The sequence below is a fragment of the Ahaetulla prasina genome, chromosome 1, assembly GCF_028640845.1.
Source record: "Ahaetulla prasina isolate Xishuangbanna chromosome 1, ASM2864084v1, whole genome shotgun sequence".
Lineage (NCBI taxonomy): Eukaryota > Metazoa > Chordata > Lepidosauria > Squamata > Colubridae > Ahaetulla > Ahaetulla prasina.
Genome location: NC_080539.1, coordinates 105,832,523 through 105,853,859, shown reverse-complemented (window position 1 = coordinate 105,853,859; position 21,337 = coordinate 105,832,523). Strand labels below are relative to the sequence as shown.

The window sequence follows — 21,337 nt, the reverse complement described above, 5'->3', positions numbered from 1 at the left end:
TCTTATTTTGGCAACATTCAGGCAGCTTTTGAAGCCATGCAATGTGTTTAATACAAATTGCTTACTGACAACAAGACAGTTTAAAAGTTGAGTATGTAGAAAAAAGCATTCTACTCTATTATATATGACATAATCTAAAATCATAGATTACATTATACAGATGTAGGTAATCCTCAACTTACAACTGTAATTGTTGCTGGAATGTGACTGTGCCCAATTTTATGACCTTTTTGCAGCAGTCATTGAGTGAATCACCACAGACATTAAGCAATCTCCACATTTGTCAAGGGAATCCATTGTCCACAAGGGGTGGTTTTTGCTGGAAACCAGAAGTAAACACCAATTGCTAGCAAAAAAAAAATATTGGCAAATTGTGTGTCCCATATAACTATGGGACACACAAAGAGCTATAAATGCGGGGTGGTTGCCAAACACCCAAAATGAGATGATGTGATTGTGGAGGGCCCCCAGCCATTGGAACTTTGAATCTAAGTCAGAAGTAGCCCTGGGGAACTTCGAACGATTGCTAAATGACCAGTCATAAATCAAGGACTACCTGTATAACTAGTTATGTAATACTGTAAAACTATTACCTGCAAGGACTGCTATACTTCATACAAAAGATAAATAATTGTTACCTATCTTCTGCTGCATAGAAAATAACATCTTTTCTGTCTTTCCCATTTTAAACAGAGAAAAGACTTATGGAAGGATGGTGTTTTCCCTTCCTTCAACTCTCCCTCCCCCAATGTTCTCTGCTTCCTTCTCCCTTTCACTCCCCCATTTTCCCAATACTTTCATTTTCACTTGTATGTTAGGCTTTGATACATTTAATAAAATTATAATTTAAAATTTTTTTACCTTATGGAAAAAATGGATTGAATATACGCAAAATAGATATCAGATTAAGAGATATCAGATTGCCTTTGAATGATAGGATGTATTTATCTCTGATTTGTATAGGGGAAGTTAGGATTTGAAAAGAAGGGGAGGACTATAATTTGTGTTAGGGAAAATTTAGCGTATGATTGTTTTCATTTTGAACTATACCTTGTGTTTGCTCTGGGAAGTGGGGAGGGGAGGAGGGAGGAGAGTGTTTTGGAGGGAGGGGGGAGGGGATGGAGGGGGGGAGAGGGGGAGAAAAAGGGAGGTAAAAATTTTTGTAAAAACTTTTTCAAAAAAAATAAAAAAAACTTACCTGAAATATTCCAGGGGCCAAACGAATCCCACTGAGTAAAACCTCTGGGAAGACGTAGTTTGTGCCAAATGTGCCACTGAGAGAATAGAAGTCAAAATAGGATTCAGCAGTCTTGGTTGCCTGGCCACAGCTCTGAAGATCCGTACTTCCGCACTTCAGCAATGTGCAGATCTGGAAGGAGAAGAAGACCAAACAATACTTGAAGAAGTTCTCACTGTAGAGGACCCAAGTTGCTGCTATCAGAAAAGGAACTGCAAACCATTGTTTTAATTTCCTCTATAGCAAGGAACTTTTGTAGAACTCAAAAGTTGGTGGCTGGGGGAGAAGCCCTACTGATTGTGGATTCAGAAGTAGTAGATAAAGACAGCTTGGCATAAGAGGAGTTCCTGCTATCATGGTGACCAAGGACTTGCAGCTATATAAATCTCAGTTTTTAAAGGTAATCCTCAATTTACAGCCACAATTGAGCCCAAAATTTCTGCTTCTAAGTGAGACATTTGTTAAGTGAATTTTGTCCCCATGTTATGAAGCTTTCTTGCCACAGTTGTTAAGTGAATCACAACAGTTGGTAAGTTAGCAATCCGGTTGTTAAATGGATCTGATTTCCCAATTGACTTTGCTCATCAAAAGTTTGCAAAAATTGATAACGTGTCTTAGGACACAGCAACGGTCATACGTATGAACCACTTGCGTCTGATTTTTCGATCACATGATCATGGGGATGCTACAAAGGTACAACTGTGAAAATTGGCCATGGATCACTTTTTCCAGTGCTGTTGTGACTTTTAAAGGTCACTAAATGATCTGTTGTAAGTCGAGGACTACCTGTAGTTGCTGGATATGTACATTCTAGTTTCTCTCTCTGCAAGTGTTTTTCAAACTCGATACATTAAGTTATATGGACTTTGACTCCCAGAATTCCCCAGCAAGAATGCTGGCTGGGGAATTCTGAGAGTCAAAATCTATACATCTTAAGTTGCCAATTTGAAAACAAGCCACTCCAAGATTTTTTTTTTTTAAAAAATGCCAAACAGTCTGATGCTTTGTGTGCTACTCAGCCTCCTCAAAAGAGAATGGGGATTCAATTACCTGAGAAATGCCTTTGTAGGTAATTTTTTTTAAAAAAAGAAATCCTCATCCTTGAAAAGCAATTTGGCATTTGCATGCTGATTAAGCTTCTGCCATTTTTAAATTGCTTTTAAAAATAAAACTACGGTAAATTTCCCATAACTAAACCCAAACAGCAATAATAGAGTTAATCTGTTCTAAACATAATTAATACTAAATCATAGTAACTATGATATCTTCTTCTTCCTAGCGTATTCCTGCAGGTGCCGGGTTCGCTTTTCGAATCACTGAATGCTACTTTGCACGGTTTTGTCTGTGTGGCACAGGCCTGTGGCTTGCATATCTTTGTTGATGGTGTCTTGCCACCTCTGTTTGGGACAGCTGCGAGGGTGCTGGCCATAGACTTCTAATTGATAGGCGGTCTTGGCCATGGTGGAAGATGCTGCTCTCTGGATATGTCCATATAATAATAATAATAATAATAATAATAATAATAATAATAATAATAATAATAATAATAATAATAATAATAATAATAATAATAATAATAATAATAATAATAATAATAATATTTTAATTTTTATACCTCCCTTCTCCTGAAGGACTCAGGGCGGTGAACAGGCAAAATAAAAACAACAATCAAATACATACAGTAGAATAAAATATTAATTAAAAAACTTATTTAAATTAGCCCAATCTAAAAATACTTTTAAAATCCCAAAACCTAATTTAAAAATTTAAAACCCTAAAAACAACTAAAATTCTATGCCAGTCCCGCACGGATAAATAAATAGGTCTTAAGCTCGCGGCGAAAGGTCCGAAGGTCCAGAAGTTGGCGAAGTTCAGGGGGAAGCTCGTTCCGTAGGGTAAGGGCCCCCACAGAGAAGGCCCTTCCCCTGGGGGCTGCCAGCCGACATTGCTTGGCTGACGGCACCCTAAGGAGTCCCTCTCTGTGAGAGCGCACGGGAGCCAGCCTTCTCTCATCTTCTCCGTAATTGGTGCCATGCCAAAATGCTGTCAAATGGTGTAACTTGTGATGTGGTCAAGAAGGGAGGTGCCCGATATCTAACGGAACATTCACATTTCCATGGCATGGAGATAGCTTTCAGTCCCTGTTGTTGCTGCCCAGCATTCAGTGCCATACAGTGCAACAGGGCGGATGGTTGTCTTGTAAATTTGAGATGGGTTGGCATTTGTCTGTCTCATAACACACCAGTGAGTTCTCGCCAACGTATCCAGCTGCATTCACCCTTGATCGTATCTCGCCATAGATGTCGCCATTGCCTTGGATCCCAGATACCGAAAAATAGTAACTATGATATATAACCCTAAAATGCTAGTCAAACAACACAAGCAGCAGTAGCAGAGAAGTTAACAATGCTCTAAATAGCAAATGTGTTTCAGATCAATGTGTTTAAAGTAGCCAGGGAAATAAATATATCCCTGCCAGATGCCAAAAAAACAATGTCTCTCAGAGCTGTCTGGAGTTCAATAACATAGAAGGAAAGGGAAGTAAAGTGAGATTGTTGTTGTTAGTTGCGAAGTCGTGTCCGACCCATCGTGACCCACGGACAACGTTCCTCCAGGCCTTCCTGTCCTCTACCATCCTCTGGAGTCCATTTAAACTCATGCCTACTGCTTCAGTGGCTCCATCCAGCCACCTCGTTCTCTGTTGTCCCCTTCTTCTTTTGCCCTCAATCTTTCCCAGTGAGATAGTCAAAGCTAATTGAGAAAAGCTATTCCAGAGAGGAATACCATCACTAGAGCCATCATTGGAAAGGCCCATTCCTAGATATCGCATATTTATTTCATTACAAAATCCCAAATTTATGGTGGACCTTAGCCTGGGAGAAACAGCCTATCATCTCAAATACAACTTCTAATTCCATACATTTGGTAGGCTCCAGGGAGCCATCAGATGTCTTATACAGGTGGGCCAGCATTCTGTGCAAAACAAATGCTTAGGTCTGCTCCAATAGCATTGGAGCATTGGATGGGTCCTTGCCCTCTATCCAAATATTCACAGCTTATTGACTCCTTATCAATACTTCCAGTGATCGTTATCCAAACATATCCTTGCAATGTATTCTTGCATGATTAAGTATCAGTCAGCCACCGATAGTATCAATGAATATAAGGCTCATTAATTAGAATCCAGATAATTAAAGGATGGAACTAAATGTCACAGTAATTTACAGCATATTCTTATGCCAGTCAGTGTCAGCATCCTACAGGACATGGTAATCAAGTTTCCAGAACTCTGTGTGATGGAACATTTCCCTCCATCTTCGCAGGAGTAAGACATGTAGGACTTACTTTTCTTCCTGCTAATAGAGACTTTCATTCATCATATGCATGATGCAGCCACAAAGTGATTGAATATTTAAACTAGACAATTATTCCAAGCGACATAATGAAAATAAAGTGCTGAAGTTTATCTAGACAACCACCTGCAAATTTAGTGGGCATCTAGTCTTTCATCTTTCCGTCTAGCATTTCCCCCCATAAAGAAAAGAATACCTGTAAGTAATATTGTCCGTCTACCCTATGAAGACCATCGAACGCCCCTAGCACATAAAGTTCATCTTCTTTTTGTTCCATCATCCTGTAGCTTAAATGGCAGCAGAGACTTTTCTGGCACACTGTAAGATTGTCAGCTTCTTTTCCAAGGGTACATAAGGTGAAGCTATCATGGAAAATAAATCCGGAGAAAGTCTGGTTCTCAGGAAACCTTTCAACAGTTGTGGCATACGAGCTCCAGTTAACGGTAGGAAGAGGGGTGGGAAAACGAGAAGGATGGGAATAGATTTCTGCAACCAAAAGGTGGCCATTCATCAATTCTGCATCATAATGATAGGCTTCCGATCCGGATGGTGTGTAGATACCACTGCCTAAAAATGACAAGCATAAAAGCCATTTTTCCTATCATGTCTTTGCAAGACATACAGTATACATTATTTCTTCTACCCTCCCACCAAACATATTTAAGAAAAGACCACCACCCAAAAAACACACATATTTAACTCTGAAAAAAGACCAGAAAATGTATTCATAGACACAGGAATTCACCCCATTGGCCTTCTCTTTTCCTTTTTCTACTCTGATGAGCAAGAATAGAATAGGAAGACTATACCTTATGCTTTGGACTTCGCCAACTTCCGGACCTTCGAACCTTTTGCCGCGAGCTGAAGACATATTTATTCATCCGCGCAGGACTGGCATAGGATTTTAGATTTTATCTGGTTTTAATTTTAGTGGGTTTTATTGTTTTAAAGATATTTTAATCTGGGCCAAATTGAATAAGTATTTTAAATATTATTTTATTCTGTATTTATTTTGTTGTCTTGTTTTTATCTGGCTGTAAACCGCCCTGAATCCTTCGGGAGAAGGGGGGTATAAAACTTTGATTAAATAAATAAATAAATAAATAAATAAATAAATAAAGGCTCTCACAAACATTTAAAGAAAAATGGTATTTATGATCAGCGATGCAAAGAAACAAAGCAAAACTTGGCTATTACTGCAGGATCCTATCTGGGTCAGTCACTGGTTTTATATTCCAAGCTTTCGGACTCGTACTAGAGCCAATCCTCAAGGAACTCAGGGATCGACCTTGTAGATGACCCTCACTCTGTCAAGAACCTTGGAGTACTCATATCTAATGATCTAAGTGCCAAAGCCCACTGTAACAACATCACCAAAAAGGCATTAAGAGTTGTAAACCTAATCTTGTATAGCTGCTTTTCCGGTAATATTACATTACTAACCAGAACATATAAAACATTTTTTAGACCAATTCTTGAATACAGCTCATCTGTCTGGAACCCACACTGCATATCAGACATTAATACAATTGAACAAGTCCAGATATTTCACAAGAAGAGTCCTTCACTCCTCTGTTGCAACGAAATATCTTATGCCACCAGACTTGAAATTCTAGGCTTAGAAAACTTAGAACTACGCCGCCTTCGGCATAGCCCATAAAATTATCTGCTACAATGTCCTACCTGTTAATGACTACTTCAGTTTCAACCACAACAACTCACGAGCACACAATAGATACAAACTTAGGGTAAACCATTCCACACTCGATTGCAGAAAATATGAGTTCAGCAACAGAGTGGTCAATGCCTGGAATGCACTACCTGACTCTGTGGTTTCATCCCCAAACCCCCAAAATTTCTACCTAAGACTGTCTACTGTTGACCTCAGCCCATTTCTAAGAGGTCTGTAAGGGACGTGCATAAGAGCACCAGCATGCCTACCGTTCCTGTCCTAATGTTCTCTCTATTTGTATCCATTTTATGTATTCAATTCATGCTTTTATATATATTATCTAATACATACTTGACAAACAAAACAAACAAACAAACAAACTTCTCTCTAGCAGTGTGTGTGCTTTGAGTTGTTCTGTGTATGGTATTTAATGGTGCCTGTTGTATGTGGCTTTTTAGATGTTGATTGGGGGGGTTGATTGTGTATTAAGTTGTTGGCTATTTGTTTCTACTGCCAAGCCCTCATCTTCTAAGTACTTGTACTATATAAATAACAGACATGGAACAGCCCAAAGTACACACTCTGGTAGAGAGAAGTTCCCTGAGGATGGGCTCCAGTATGAATTCAAAAGCTCGGAAGACAAAACCGCTGGTCCCATTGACTGACCCATATTGGATCCTGCAACATTATCCTTGGTCACGTATATTCACCTTCATTCGTAGGCTATTACTGTTTACACACCTAATTAGAGATTATTTGAAGAGCACAATAAAGAAATAATAAGATTGTACTCTATATACTACATTGATGGCAATGCCTTTCCTACTCTCTGAATTTCTGTCTGCAGGGACCACACCAACACATCTTAATTTTGGCAAGCAGGCATTAAAGGATTTCTCAAAGAAAAGACTTCTCAACCAGATGGAGGTTCTCAACTGTCTGGTGAATAGAACCAAATAACAATCAAACCTTTTATCTCAACCAGTACAATACCTGTCATATTGAAGATGGTATTATGAGTATTAGATGCCAGAACATTGACACGCATGCCCATGGCCCAAGCTGAATGGAATTCAATAGCAGTTAAATGTGGGAGGACGTTCATCCAGGCTGTCGGGAAAAGGATGGTGTCCACAGAGAGCTGGGTTATGAGGGTTACAGCAGGATCATGGAAGAGAATATCAAAGCAAGTGAAGAGGCCAAATTTTCCAAAGGCAGTATCGAAGGTTGCAAGTTCAGGCTCTTTAGGGAAATCGAATTGATCCTCCATGTTAAACAGGTTAAACTGTTAAAAACATAAGACGTTTAGGAAACAGGTGAGGTGTTTTTCAGTAAACATATGAACAGCATAACACTGACTTAAAGCCATCTTGCAAGTCATTTTAACTGAAAGTGTAATGCAATTTTTAAAAAGAGGGGGGGGATCCCAAAACTTCTTTAAATTCTGATTGACTGGTTTCCCAGAACCAGTCTATTAATTTACCAGAATGTGTCTATAAATAATGTACTTTCAGCACCTATTAGAAGTAGAAGATCTTTATGTAACTGAGACACATTTATAGTGGTGTTGTGGTCCGCCAGCAGCCTATGGAGCTGGCAACGGAATCGGACAGCGATGAGGCTGAGGAATGTGGGCCAGTCCTGGAGGCTGGGGAAGGCCCGGATGAGGGCTCTGGATCAGAGGCTGAGGTGGGGCCAGGACCATCGGGGAGTGAGGTGAGGAGTCCAGAGCCTCCAGACCTTGATAATAGTGAGGCAGAGGAACAGGAGGAGCCTGTTCCTAATGCACTCATGAGAAGAGCTGCCAGAAGGCAAGAGCATCTCAAGCAAAGAGGATGAGTCGAGAGTATGGCCAAGAGATGATTGGCCCCTCCCATAAGGCTTAAACCAGACCAGCAATGGCATTTGGGCTTTGCTGGAAAACAACGTTGCTAGCTTTGTCTTCTTGCATTTATTTTTGTATCAGTGTCTTCTGAATGCTTGCCAAGAAAGGCCTTTGGCAGTTTGCCTAATTGGACCAAGGTTTGCGATAGGACTGAGGAATTTGTGTTGGGAGGAATTTGCTTTAATTTAGTTGAACTACGCTGAGAATGAAGTAATTCTCAGCTGTTCGAATAAAGTTTGTTTGTTTTTTCACTGACTGAGTTTCCTACTACCTACTTGGGCCTGGGTCACAACAAGTGCATTTTCACAGAGCTTGGTTCCAGTTGTGCTGGAAACAAATATCTTCTATTGTCTATTTTAAATATTTCATTTAGGGGTTGTTTTTGATTTCAAATTGAAATAATCTTGATTATATATGTTATATCATTGGGTACAACAAGATCTAGAGAAACTCTAAACAAATGGGGCTATTTGGTGGCTTCTGTTCTTTGTGATTGTGGTGACATGCAGACAACAATACATGTATATACCTGCCCTTTGTGTCCCAATCAGTGTACACTTAAAGATCTCATGGCAACTCAATTAATATTGCTAGTTTCTGGCAAAATATGTTTAATTTTTAAATTTGTACATATTTTAATTTTGTATTTTATGTTTTAAATTTTATGTTATGTTTTATTTTAATTATGATGCTTCTGACATGAATAAGCCAACAAACATCATTGGAGGAAAACATAATTATTACATATGTACATTTGATACTGAATTGAATTCCAAAACTAGGAAGTTGATATTATGAAGAACTCTGGCACTATTAAGACTGGGATTCAGCTAAATAATTAGTCTAGATACGTGGCAAAAAAATGCTCAGGTGCCAAAGAATGGATGTCAAAGACATGTGTTTCTTAGTCGATTTTGGAATATCTTTATATTGTAAAAATGAGAAGACAGAGCAATATTATTTCCACATTTTTAAAGTTAAGGTAGTTGATACTACTTATTTTTCTCTTTTTCCCTTTTAAGTTTATTTTTATCTTTTATTGTATTTTTACCTTTGTATTATTTTTATCTACATTACATTTCTGTAATAAAAAAGGAAACTAAAAAAAGGGGGAGGAAAGAATTAAAAGAATGAAGGAAAGAAAGAGAGAGAGAGAGAGAGAAAGAAAGAAGAAAGATAGAAAGATAAAAGAAAGAAAGAAAGAAAGAAAGAAAGAGAAAAGAAAAGAAAAGAAAGCTCTTGCCAAATTAGAACTACATTTTATCAGATGCCCAAAACTCTCTTCTACCCTATATATCTGTTATGCTAAATCTCGTTTGCTACGGGTAATTTGTTATCCCTCTGAAAACTTAAAAGTTGGAATACGCTCTAGTGAACATATTCAGCGCTGATGTTCAAAACAAAATTAACTTATAAAGTGATGTGCTTATGTTTTATGTAGAGTTCATAAAAAAATAAACAGTTCTTAAAAATAAAACGTGAAATTTGTTACCTTACCTTGTGGTATCGTGCCACCAGCTTTCCTTCTGAATCAAAGACAACATTTGTGTTGTACTGATAGCGGCCATCACGGGGGCACTTTGGGTCTATATAACGGCAATTCTTCTTATCACCCATATTGGCAACCACATAGATTGAATTGTTTCTGGCCAGACAGCTCAGTCTTTTTTGGACTGGAGTAGGTCCAAATCTAAATGTGAAGACCACAAAACTGAAGAATTAGTACAATTAAATTATGTTAATTTATCTCCATGTTGAAGATGTAATACAGAAAGAGACACCAAAACAGGCAATAAATCAGAAGCAAGGTTATTTCTTTTAAAATACAAAAGAGAAGAAAAAGAAAAGAAAAGAATCATGAAGGTTGGAGTAGGTGAGCTTTAGATGCCTTTCCTTCTAGCTGTTTGAAAATGATACAGGAAGATGTTTTTTTCACTGAAGAGGAAAAGATACGGGAAATAATTAGGTGCTCTCAATCAGGGGAACACTGGTTCACTGGGAAGAAGATGAAATGAATCTTTTTGGCGCTGGTTCCCTACTGAGAGATACTTTGAATTAATAATGGTATAATTTAGTAGGTTGTTTATAAATGTGCAACATGTAATTTATAAAGTTATTTGTTTGATATTGTGTGAATCCAGTAACTGTAATTTGTAAATCATAGCCTAAGCCAGGGGTCTCCAACCTTGGCAACTTTAAGCCTGGAGGACTTCAGCTGCTGGCTGGGGAATTCTGGGAGTTAAAGTCCTCCAGGCTTAAAGTTGCCAAGGTTGGAGACCCCTGGCCTAAGCCTTAGTATGCAGCCTTAGCCATCAAATTATGGTTTATTTAATAAAACACAGTTAAGCAATTAATAGACTAGTGTATATAATGTAACCACTCCAGATTGCTCCATTCCCATACTAGCTATTTTCAGCAATGAGACTTTAAACATACATAAGGGCAGAGATTAAACAAAACCAGTTAACTTACTTTATTTATGTAATTTATATATTCCCATCTAAACAACCATGATTCTAGATGGTAAACACACAAACACAAAAACACACATATACATACACACACACACACACATACATATACGCACACACATAGTGATTTGATTAATAAATCCAGGATTCCATGCCGTTGTTTTCCTTCTGTTATGACATGCTACCTTTTGGCACTTGGAGCCATCCCAGTATGTTGAGATAACTTCTAGAAGATTAAACTAATATGCCCATGCATAAACATGTACCTATAGAAGATAATATGAGCCAGCAGTGTGCAGAAGCTGCTAAAAAAGCCAACACAGTTCTGGACTGCATAAACAGAGGGATAAAATCAAGATCACGTGAAGTGTTAGTGCCACTTTATAATGCCTTGGTAAGGCCACACTTGGAATATTGCATCCAGTTTTGGTCTCCACAATGTAAAAAAGATGTTGAGACTTTAGAAAGAGTGCAGAGAAGAGCAACAAAGATGATTAGAGGACTGGAGGCTAAAACATATGAAGAACGGTTGCAGGAACTGGGTATGTCTAGTTTAATAAAAAGAAGGACTAGGGGAGACATGATAGCTGTGTTCCAATATCTCAGGGTTGCCACAAAGAAGAGGGAGTCGGGCTGTTCTCCAAAGCACCTGAGGGTAGAACAAGAAGCAATGGGTGGAAACTGATCAAAGAAAGAAGCAACTTAGAACTAAGGAGAAATTTCCTGACAGTTAGAACAATTAATAAGTGGAACGACTTGCCTGCAGAAGTTGTGAATGCTCCAACACTGGAAATTTTTAAGAAAATGTTGGATAACCATCTGACTGAGATGGTGTAGGGTTCCTGCCTAGGCAGGGGGTTGGACTAGAAGGCCTCCAAGGTCCCTTCCAACTCTGTTGTTATGTTATGTTATGTTATGACCAGGCTGAGCCTGAGGGAGGGGTCAAACGTATCATCAGGCAGAGTCCCTACATACTCACAAGAGATCTAAGTCCTGGTCAACTTGAAATTCTACTCTTAACTCTCGCTAATTTCCCTTGGCCGCTAGTAGTTCAGATTCTTATAGAGAGCTCAAGCTTACAAATAATCTTGATGACCATTTGAACATTCTGGATCTCTTGATTTTCCTGGCACTTGAGTGTACCCTCACGGGGTAAATAATGTTACACAAGGAATAGAAAAAGAATGAAAAATAGTAACTGAAGACTTAAAGGCAGGAGATGAGAAAAAAAGGACACACCATTTATTATGCTTCTGCATACCTTTTTACCGCTATCACCAACATCACATGCCTTTTGTTTCTTATATTTCTCACTTCCCTTTTTAAAAAAAATACAACTCCGTCCAACCTTGACTTTTTCATCTTCCCCTTCCCTTCAACCCAATTACTCTTCCTTTGTACTTTCAATGTATGGCCTATACTTCATTCATACTGGTGACTTATTTGTATTCAATCCAAATCTAGTCAGAGTCCATGCATTTTTTACAACTGTCAGTACACTTTCTACCAAATGTACATGACGTAAAATTTCCCCAGTTATTTCTCCACTTTCAATAAACAAGTAAATTAATGTATGTAATTTTTTCTTACAGTAATCAGGTTTAATAAAAACAACGTAGGCCAGAGAAATGCATGTTGCAGAACATTTTTTTTATACCTGGTCAACAGCATCAGGATTGTTTTGTGCAATGACCACTCATTTCTTCTATTTCCCCCTCCCCAGCAGCAAATTCATTTACAAATATATTTTACCTTGAAATAGCATTGCATCTACTCTGCATTATAGTTATAGTATTCATTGCTTCTGTATTCTGTTACTGAGGCATGATCAGAAACTACCCCTTTACCCCAGACTGGGGAAAAGGGGGTGAGTGTGGGAGACTGTTCAGAAATCAAGCAATCAGGAGACACCCCAGGAATGAATATGAGTAGGTCTTTGAAAGTGCAAGGTGCCATCTCTCTCCCTCCCTCTCTCTCTCTCTCTCTTGCAAACACTTGCAAATGTGTTCTATGCATTTCATAAGTAATTGGTGGCTTTTATAAGAGATGGCTATAATAAACACTTGATAATCAAAAATAATTTCATTCTGTTAAAAAGAATTTCTGGCTTTAAACAGATCTTTTCCCCCGTGGTTTTCTTTCGCTTTGCTTTTCTCTGTTAAATGTGATTCTGTCCTCCAGACTTCCTTGTTTGCCAAATTATGTCAGGTTGCCAAATGCTGCCTTTTTTGTGTATGTGCCAAAATGTGTATTTTGACCAAGGCATTGAGCCGGGGTGGAAAAAATGACAATACCTAGTTGCTAAATGAGGGGCAAAATACTGACAAAAATGCCTCATTTCTTAAAGTATCTGAAAGAGATGAGGATGGGTAACAAACTAGATGTATCTGGTTCTGCCAATGTGCAGCTTGCGCTTTTTATTTTTATTTTTATTTATTTATTTATTGTGCTCTTTTTATTTAATTTATTTTATTTTGTCAAGCATATATAAGATAACAGGTAGAAGTATAAACATAATTTGAATACATGAAAAGAGTAAGAGTAAAAAGGAATATTACGACAGGGACGGTAGGCACGCTGGTGCACTTATGCATGCCCCTTACAGACCTCTTAGGAATGGGATGAGATCAATGGTAGATAGTTTGAGGTTGAAGCTGTGAGGATTTGAGGCTATAACAATGGAGTAAGGTAGTGCACTCCAGGCATTGACCACTCTGTTACTGAAGTCATATTTTCTGCAATCGAGTTTGGAGTGGTTTACCTTGAGTTTATATCTACTGTTTGCTCATGTATTGTTGTATTGCAGCAAGTTTTGAGTGAAAAAAATTCTTTGAGAGTCATGGAAGCAGTTAATTGTCTTCAGCTACGCTTAAAATGTTGAGCATTCCTGTATGAGTAGATCTCGGATGATCCTGTTCGACACACTATCACCCACTAGGAACATAAGGAAAAGGGAACAGTGACCCTCTCTCCCCAGGGGTGAAATCCAGCAGGTTCTGACAGGTTCTGGAGAACTCGTAGCGGAAATTTTGAGTAGTTCGGAGAACCGGCAAATACCATCTCTGACTAGCCCCAGAGTGGGGTGAGAATGGAGATTTTGCAATATCCTTCCCCTGGAGTGGGGTGGGAATGGAGATTTTGCAATATCCTTCCTCCAGGAGGATATTGTGGGGAGGGAATGAGGATTTTGCAGTATCCTTCCCTTGGAGTGGGGTGGGAATGGAGATTTTGCAGTATTTTCCCCCTGCCACACCCACCAAGCCACGCCCACAGAACCAGTAGGGAAAAATTTTGAATTTAACCCCTGCCCCTCCCCATTTCCTCTTCTTTCACTTCTGAGCAGCTTAGCAAGCACAGTTAATGATTAGAAGAACACACTTAAAAATGGGAATGAATTACTGGGATGGATATACTTGGGCATAGCTTGGCGTGTCTTTTGACTCAAGATGGACTTCTGCTGATTACATGGTTGTATTTATATAGTTTCCTCATCATTGTGGAAGTGATTTATCATTTCCTGCTGAGAAATTTTATCCATTTCTCAGGCTTGCCTTCAACAGTGAGATATCCTGGTAGTTCCCATCCAAGTGCTTACTGTATTCATTTTGTTCCTTAGCTTTTGCAAGATCAGCTAAGCCTGGCTAGATGCTGGCTTACGTTCAAATTTGCATTCTGTTGCAAAACATTTTGGGAAATCTTGAGGCAGATATCATTTTCATCCTATTCCTTGAGTGGTTATAAAAACACAAGCAGAGATTTTGTGCCTGAGTGCTATGGAGAAAGTTCGCTATAAACTCAGGCCCTAATTATTGTATTGCTGACCATTATTTCATCTTAGATTAAATCCATCCCAGCCTATGTAGCTGACAGATATTGGCATATTCTCCTGATTTGTTTTTTTTTTTGTAATTTGTAATTATTTTATATACTGTTTTTAAAATAATATTATTCTTTTTAATTCTTAATTGATTAAATTGTATTCTGGAACCCCTCTCTGAGGGCAAGGGGTGGTTAAAAAGTGTGATAAACAAACAAGCAAGCAAGCAAGCAAGATATGGCCATGCTGGTCAGGGTGGATGGACACTGTAGCTCAACTTATCTGGATGATATATACAGATAATAGCAGGTGAGGTCTAATGGATGCCTAAATGGAATGCTACAATGGAAAGATCCTTCCTTTCTTCAAGACACATTGACTATGTCAGGGTGTACATTGTAATACTGAAACACAAACCTAAGAGAAGGCTACCACATTCAAGTGTCTTTAAACTGAGACTACACAAAAGCAAAGCACAAGTTACCTTTCAGGATCAGTACATGGAATCCAGTTGACCTGTGGATCTGGAATGTCCTCAAGGTAAGGATAAATGGTCTCTCTGGTGAAGTTAAATCCATAGATGCCATCTTCTGGAGTCACAATGATATGTGCTCCCTGTCAAAAGAAGTGAAGGTAAAGCTCCTTCCCTTGCAGGACAACCAGAGGTGGTATTCAGCAGGTTCTGACCAGTTCTGGAGAACCGGTAGTGGAAATTTTAAGTAGTTCGGAGAACCACTAAATACCACCTCTGACTGGCCCCACCCTCATCTATTCTTTGCCTCCCAAGTCCCAGCTGATTGGAAGGAAATGAGTATTTTGCAGTAACCTTCCCCTGGAATGGGGTGGAAATGAAGATTTTACAGTGACCTTCTCCTGCCACACCAACCAAGTCACACCCACCAAACCATGCCACAACCACCAAGCCATGCCCACAGAACCAGTAGTAAGAAAATTTGAATCCCACCACTGAGGACAACCATTTCACCAACAAATGCATATTAGCAAGTAGTACCCAGTACCTGCTTTGCTGCTTTTTGGATGGCATCTTCTAAGATGTCCATGTTTTGGTTCATCAGTTTTAAGGCCTCTTCAGGGGAAACAGGCTTCTCTGTTAATTCTGGCAGTATGACTGCATGTTCATATACTGCTGCGGTGTATTTGTCCAAGGCTAAAGACCTGAGGCCCCCCAGCAGTATAAAAATAAAAGCATGCTGTAAAGATGAAGAAGGGGCCATTGCCATGTGCTTATAGACTGGGGGAAGAGAAAACAAGATTGAAAAAGTAAATCAAGTGAAGGCAAAAGTGTTTGGAAAGAACATATATTTAATCAGATGACCTTTGATAAGCTCTTGAGTTTTGATAGGGTTTCTTGAAATCAATCAGTAATAGGCTGATGCACTTTGAACTTTTTATGCTTCCAACAATATTTCTGTGTTTTGACTCTAATTCAAAAAGAAACAAAACATTTGAATATCTATGGTTGGATTCCATCTGAGCAAGCAGACATATTGTTGTGCTCTTAGTCTTCTTTCTCTTTAAGAAAAAATGGAATATTGTACTATTTTTCTATAAATATTCCAATTCTAAACATATAAACTGAAATCTAGGTGCTCTAGATTAAAATGCAGTCCTCAATTTACACATGGTTGCTTAGTGACCAAAGTTACGACTGACCCTTCTCAAAAGCAATTTATGGCCCAATGTTGAAGTTATGATAGCCACACCTATCCCCGTTAGAGCCAAGTATAGTTTCCCAAAATTAATTCTATTGCCTCAGTTTGCCTCTTTCTTATCTGGGCAAGTGGGAACATTTCTAAAGAAATATTTACAATGGAATACTTTTTAAAGCAATTGTCTCAAACAACAAAACAAAAAGCGGATAACATTCAAACGTGTTCCACTCACCAGCTTTCTTTTGCAACTTCTGCTTCTTTTGCAATATCTCCTTCTACTTCCTCATTCTAGAAGGCCAGAGGTTGTCCAAAACAATGCCTGGATGAATGCCTGGAAGAGTAGTTACTTGTTTTTATTGGACCGTCTCTTGATTTTGCCTGAGTACAACTAATAGTTAACACATTACTTTCCTAATACTGTTAGGCACCTAATAACAAGCAGTTGTATGCTGATTAGACCTCTCAGATTTTTTTCTATTTCTTTGCAGGGAGTAACAAAGTTGCTTATAATTTCAATCTGGCATAGAAAGAGAGAACTGGGGAACTAGGAATACACTACCTGACTCTGTGGTTTCATCCCAAAACCTCCAAAATTTTAACCTAAGACTGTCTACTGTTGACCTCACCCCGTTCCTAAGAGGTCTATAAGGGACATGCATAAGTAGCTCTGTGGCTCAGGCTGTTAAGACAGTCTGTTATTAACACAGCTGCTTGCAATTACTGCAGGTTCTAGTCCCACCAGGCCCAAGGTTGACTCAGCCTTCCATCCTTAATAAGGTAGGTAAAATGAGGACCCAGATTGTTGGGGGCAATAAGTTGACTTTGTATATAAATATACAAATAGGATGAAGACTATTGCTAACATAGTGTAAGCCACCCTGAGTCTTCGGAGAAGGGTGGGATAAAAATGCAAAAAAAAAAAAAAGAGTACCAGTGTGCCTACCGTCCCTGTCCTAATGTTTCCTCTATTTGTATCTATTTTATGTATTCAATTCATGCTTATACTTACGTATATACATTACCTAATATGTTCTCAACAAATAATAAATAAATAAATAAGCTATATACATAAATATGTATTGTTGATGAATATAAGGAAGTGCCAGTTGCTAACTTAGAACAGAAAAGCAAATGATAGACTGTATTTTAAAATCGCCCATCTGGAAACAGATTTCGTAGTAACTGACATTGGGAGATGTTTTAATTCATTTATTAAATTATTTATGAGCCACGTTGGCACAGAGGTTAGAGTGCAGTGTAATGTATCTGACTTTTGGAGGGAACTTTTGGAGGGAAAATACTCGTTAAGGATTGGCTGGTGCCTCAGCCAGAATAATATTGTCGGTTTTCGAAGGCAATTTTCTTTTAGCTTCTCCTAGGGTTCAGTTGCTGGGTTCACACCATACAATAAAGAGTTATTGTTACACAAGACCTGTCTCCTGCCTCCTCAATCGCCCAATACAACATGCAGTACTTCAGGCTACTTCTGCTGACAGACTGCAATTTGGCAGTTCAAATCTCACCAATTCAAAGTTGACTCAGCCTTCCATCCTTCCAAGGCTGATAAAATGAGGACCCAGTTTGTTGGGGGCAATGTGCTGACTCTGTAAACCACTTAGAGAGGGCTGTAAAAGCACTGTAAAGTGGTACAGTAAGTCTAAGTGCTATTGCTACTATGGGAAAAAGTGATTAACTTTTTTGAAAGCTATTTAAGAACTGATGTTGGTTTGAGAATTCACCGCCGATACTCAAACCAACATCAGTTCTTAAATAGCTTTCAATGCAATAATGATTTACGTACAGCAAGTAAAATATTGACTCTTCTTGTGATGATGGTTGGTGCTATGAATGGACTAAGGAGGAGGAGAATGAGTCGCACACCAAAGGACCCATGTCTGGGATGCTTCAATTGGTTACAGCAGCAAAACAGATTTTTACAATGGCGATCTTGGGATCAGTGGAATCTATACAGTGATAGGATGTCATATATTTTTAAGCATCCTTGAGCCTAACAATCCAAGCTCACAAGTGCTTCAGTTCATTGGCTCCTAAACACTTGAGGGATGTTCCTGGCAATAAGCACCAGGAAGGATTTACATATAAATGGCATTTACATTATAAAAGCCCCAAGATTTCTCAACATATAACTTTATTTTATTTATTTATTTATTTATTTATTCATTTATTTATTTATTTATTTATTTATTTATTTATTTATTTATTTATTTATTTTGTCACAACAATATATGTAAGTATCATACAAAAAGATTATATAGTATATAAACATATATGAGTAAATATTAGGAGATATAAACATATATATATATATATATATAGGAAGAAGAAAAGAAAAACAATAGGACAGGAATGGTAGGCACGTTTGTGCGCTTATGCACGCCCCTGTACCAGTTAGCATAAAAATAAAAGTATAATCACTTTCAATGAGAGGATAAATCAGCATTCAACTACTAGATGCCTAAGGAAGACAATGTGTTAAATGTAAGTTCAACTCACACAAAATCCAGTAGACAAACAATTGGATGCAATGGTTAAGATCCTGGACTAGAAACTAGACCCCACCTTGGGTACAAAGCCATCTAGATCACATTGGGTCAATCATTCTCCCTCAGCCCCAGAAAGAAGGCAATAACAAGCCACTTCTGAAATTTTACCAGGAAAGTTAAAGGGATTAGGCCAGGCAGTTGCCAGGAATCAACAATGACTTCAAGGCACAATAATAACAATAACAACAACAACAACAATAAAAGCAACAATAATAAAAAAATAATACATAATATATAATACATAAAATAGCAATTTAAATACATAAAATACAATTTAATACATAAAATAGCAATAGGATAGCCCTAATTCCCAGGTTGGTCACTTCATTTTTTTTTATTACCAGTTCTGTGGGTGTGGCTTGGTGGGCATGTGTGGCTTGGTGGGTGTGGCTTGGTGGGTGTGGCAGGGGAAGGATACTGCAAAATCTCTATTCCCATCCCACTCCAGGGGAAGGATACTGCAAAATCCCCATTCCCTCCCTACTCCTGGGGGAAGGATATTGCAAAATCTCCATTGCCAAACCACTCTGGGGCCAGCCAGAGATGGTATTTGCTGGTTCTCCGAACTACTCAAAATTTCCACTACCGGTCTCCAGAACCTGTCAGAACCAGTGGATTTCACCTGATATATACACACACATACACACATACCCCTTTCTTGCTTATAGCACAGTCATACTGCCTTGCCCATAATTCTTCTTTTAAGATTTACATATCACATTCTAGTAGTTTATAACAAACTGCCATTTTGGCCACAATATGTATGTCCAAGTAAGCCAGGGAGACTTGTTTAAGTAAATCAAGTGATTTATTTTAAGGGTGGAAAAGTGTTGTAAACGCAAAAAGAAAATTCAGAACATTTTATTCACTACACAGTGGTCTTTCGCCCCCCCTCAACTAATAGAACATAGAACGACTTAAAACAAATAGAAGTAAGTTGCCTATCAAGTCAATTAGCTTAAAAGAAAAATGGGGTTCAGAAACTTCACTGCTTATTTCTGTGGGAAGGATTAAGGCTCTGAATATAGGAAATGCCAATGCTTGTTTAAAAGAGCTAAGAGATAATCTAACATTGTTCAATATTCATTTGGTGCAATCATTCCATTGCACCAAATGAATATTGAACAATGGAACATGAGGAATTCAAACTTGTTCATTTGGTTTCAAGAAGAATAGAGTGTTTATGGCCTGAAATAAGGATGGGATTGTCTATACCTTCCTCTTCCATTATATCAGCGGTCACCAACCAGTGGTCTGTGGACCACTGGTGGTCCGTGAGAAAATTTTGGTGGTCCGCAGAAAAATTATTTGCATTTTTTATATTGCACTAAATACTTTTTATCTTTTTAAAAAATTCATATTAGTGGTCCACGGGATTTAAAATTAGGAATTTAGTAGTCCCTGAGGTCCGAAAGATTGGTGACCCCTGTATTATATGACAATGAAACTAAGGAAAGGGGAAATTTAATCAACAATTTTGACTTTTCCTGGGAAGATACTCTTTCCCCTTTACCAAAGGAAAAAAGATCAGTTGCCTGAACATTCGTCAGTGGCACAGTAATTAGCATATAGGATCTGCTCCCAACAACCTGAAGATGATATTTTGACTATAGCAGGGGTGAAATCCAGCAGATTCTGACAGGTTCTGGAGAACCAGTAGTGGAAATTTTGAGTGGTTCAAAGAAGCGGCAAATACAAGCTTTGGCTGGACCCAGAGTGGGGTGGGAATGGAGATTTTGCAGTATCCTTCCCCTGCCATGCCCACCACGTCACACCCACCAAGCTATGCCCACAGAACCAGTAGTAAAAAAAATTGGATTTCACCACTGGACTATAGGTAGTCTTTAATTTATGGTCACAGTTGGGATTAGAAATGTGGTCATAAATCATTATGGTTGTAAGCCAAGGCACCCATATGATTTTACAACATTTTTTTGCACCAGTCATTAAGCAAATTTGCCAAGGCACCCATATGATTTTACAACATTTTTTTGCACCAGTCATTAAGCAAATTTGTTGTCTTAAGTGTGAATCCATTCATTCAAATGGATTTGAATTGCAAATCATAGCCAGATGAACATAAAATGCCACAACCAGTTATATTATCCAAACACCCAATTTGCAATCACATGATTGGGGGTGGGGGGAAGCAATGTGACCATTTATGATGGCAGGGGTGTGATCTTTCTGTGGCATAAATACAAACAGTTTTTAAGCAATCAGTCATAAATTGAGGACTAACTGTATTGAAAAATACAACCGTTATTTACCGTATATACTCGAATATAAGCCGATCCGAGTATAAGCCGAGGTCCCCAATTTTACCCCAAAAAACTGGGGTAAACTGGGGACTCGAGTATAAGCCGAGGGAGGGAAATGAGGCAGCTACCGGTCAGGGAAACCCTCCCTCCCTCAGCCGAGAAGGCTGGCGGCTCCCCCGCCCCGCCCTCTCACTGCACCGGCAGGGCTTCCCCGCGCTAATGCAAAAGCCCGCCAAGTTTGCACCATCCGGTATAATGTGAAAAAAAGAAGAAAAAAAAAACTCGAGTATAAGCCGTATATACTCGAGTATAAGCCGAGGGGACGTTTTTCAGCACAAAAAACATGCTGAAAAACTCGGCTTATACTCGAGTATATACGGTAAGTTTTTTAATATTATATTTAA

The 21,337-nt window shown here is 38.6% G+C and overlaps 1 protein-coding gene across 2 annotated transcripts in view; it reads right to left on the bottom strand.

Annotated features, from left to right (window-relative positions):
* The window catches only part of LOC131192455 (pantetheinase-like), a 39,461-nt gene extending 22,889 nt beyond the window's left edge, over window positions 1–16,572 (bottom strand). The window contains exons 1-7 of one of the 2 annotated variants that reach the window (XM_058171630.1): window positions 16,341–16,572; window positions 15,455–15,687; window positions 14,920–15,050; window positions 9,645–9,837; window positions 7,256–7,547; window positions 4,787–5,157; window positions 1,199–1,369 (exon numbers count right to left, since the gene is read on the bottom strand). In XM_058171630.1, the coding sequence (XP_058027613.1) occupies window positions 1,199–1,369; window positions 4,787–5,157; window positions 7,256–7,547; window positions 9,645–9,837; window positions 14,920–15,050; window positions 15,455–15,676 (1,380 nt within the window). In that variant the 5' untranslated portion in view covers window positions 15,677–15,687; window positions 16,341–16,572. The remainder of the gene's footprint in view (window positions 1–1,198; window positions 1,370–4,786; window positions 5,158–7,255; window positions 7,548–9,644; window positions 9,838–14,919; window positions 15,051–15,454; window positions 15,688–16,340) is intronic. The other variant, XM_058171621.1, reaches the window with a different exon arrangement.
* Between the last annotated feature and the right edge of the window lie 4,765 nt (window positions 16,573–21,337).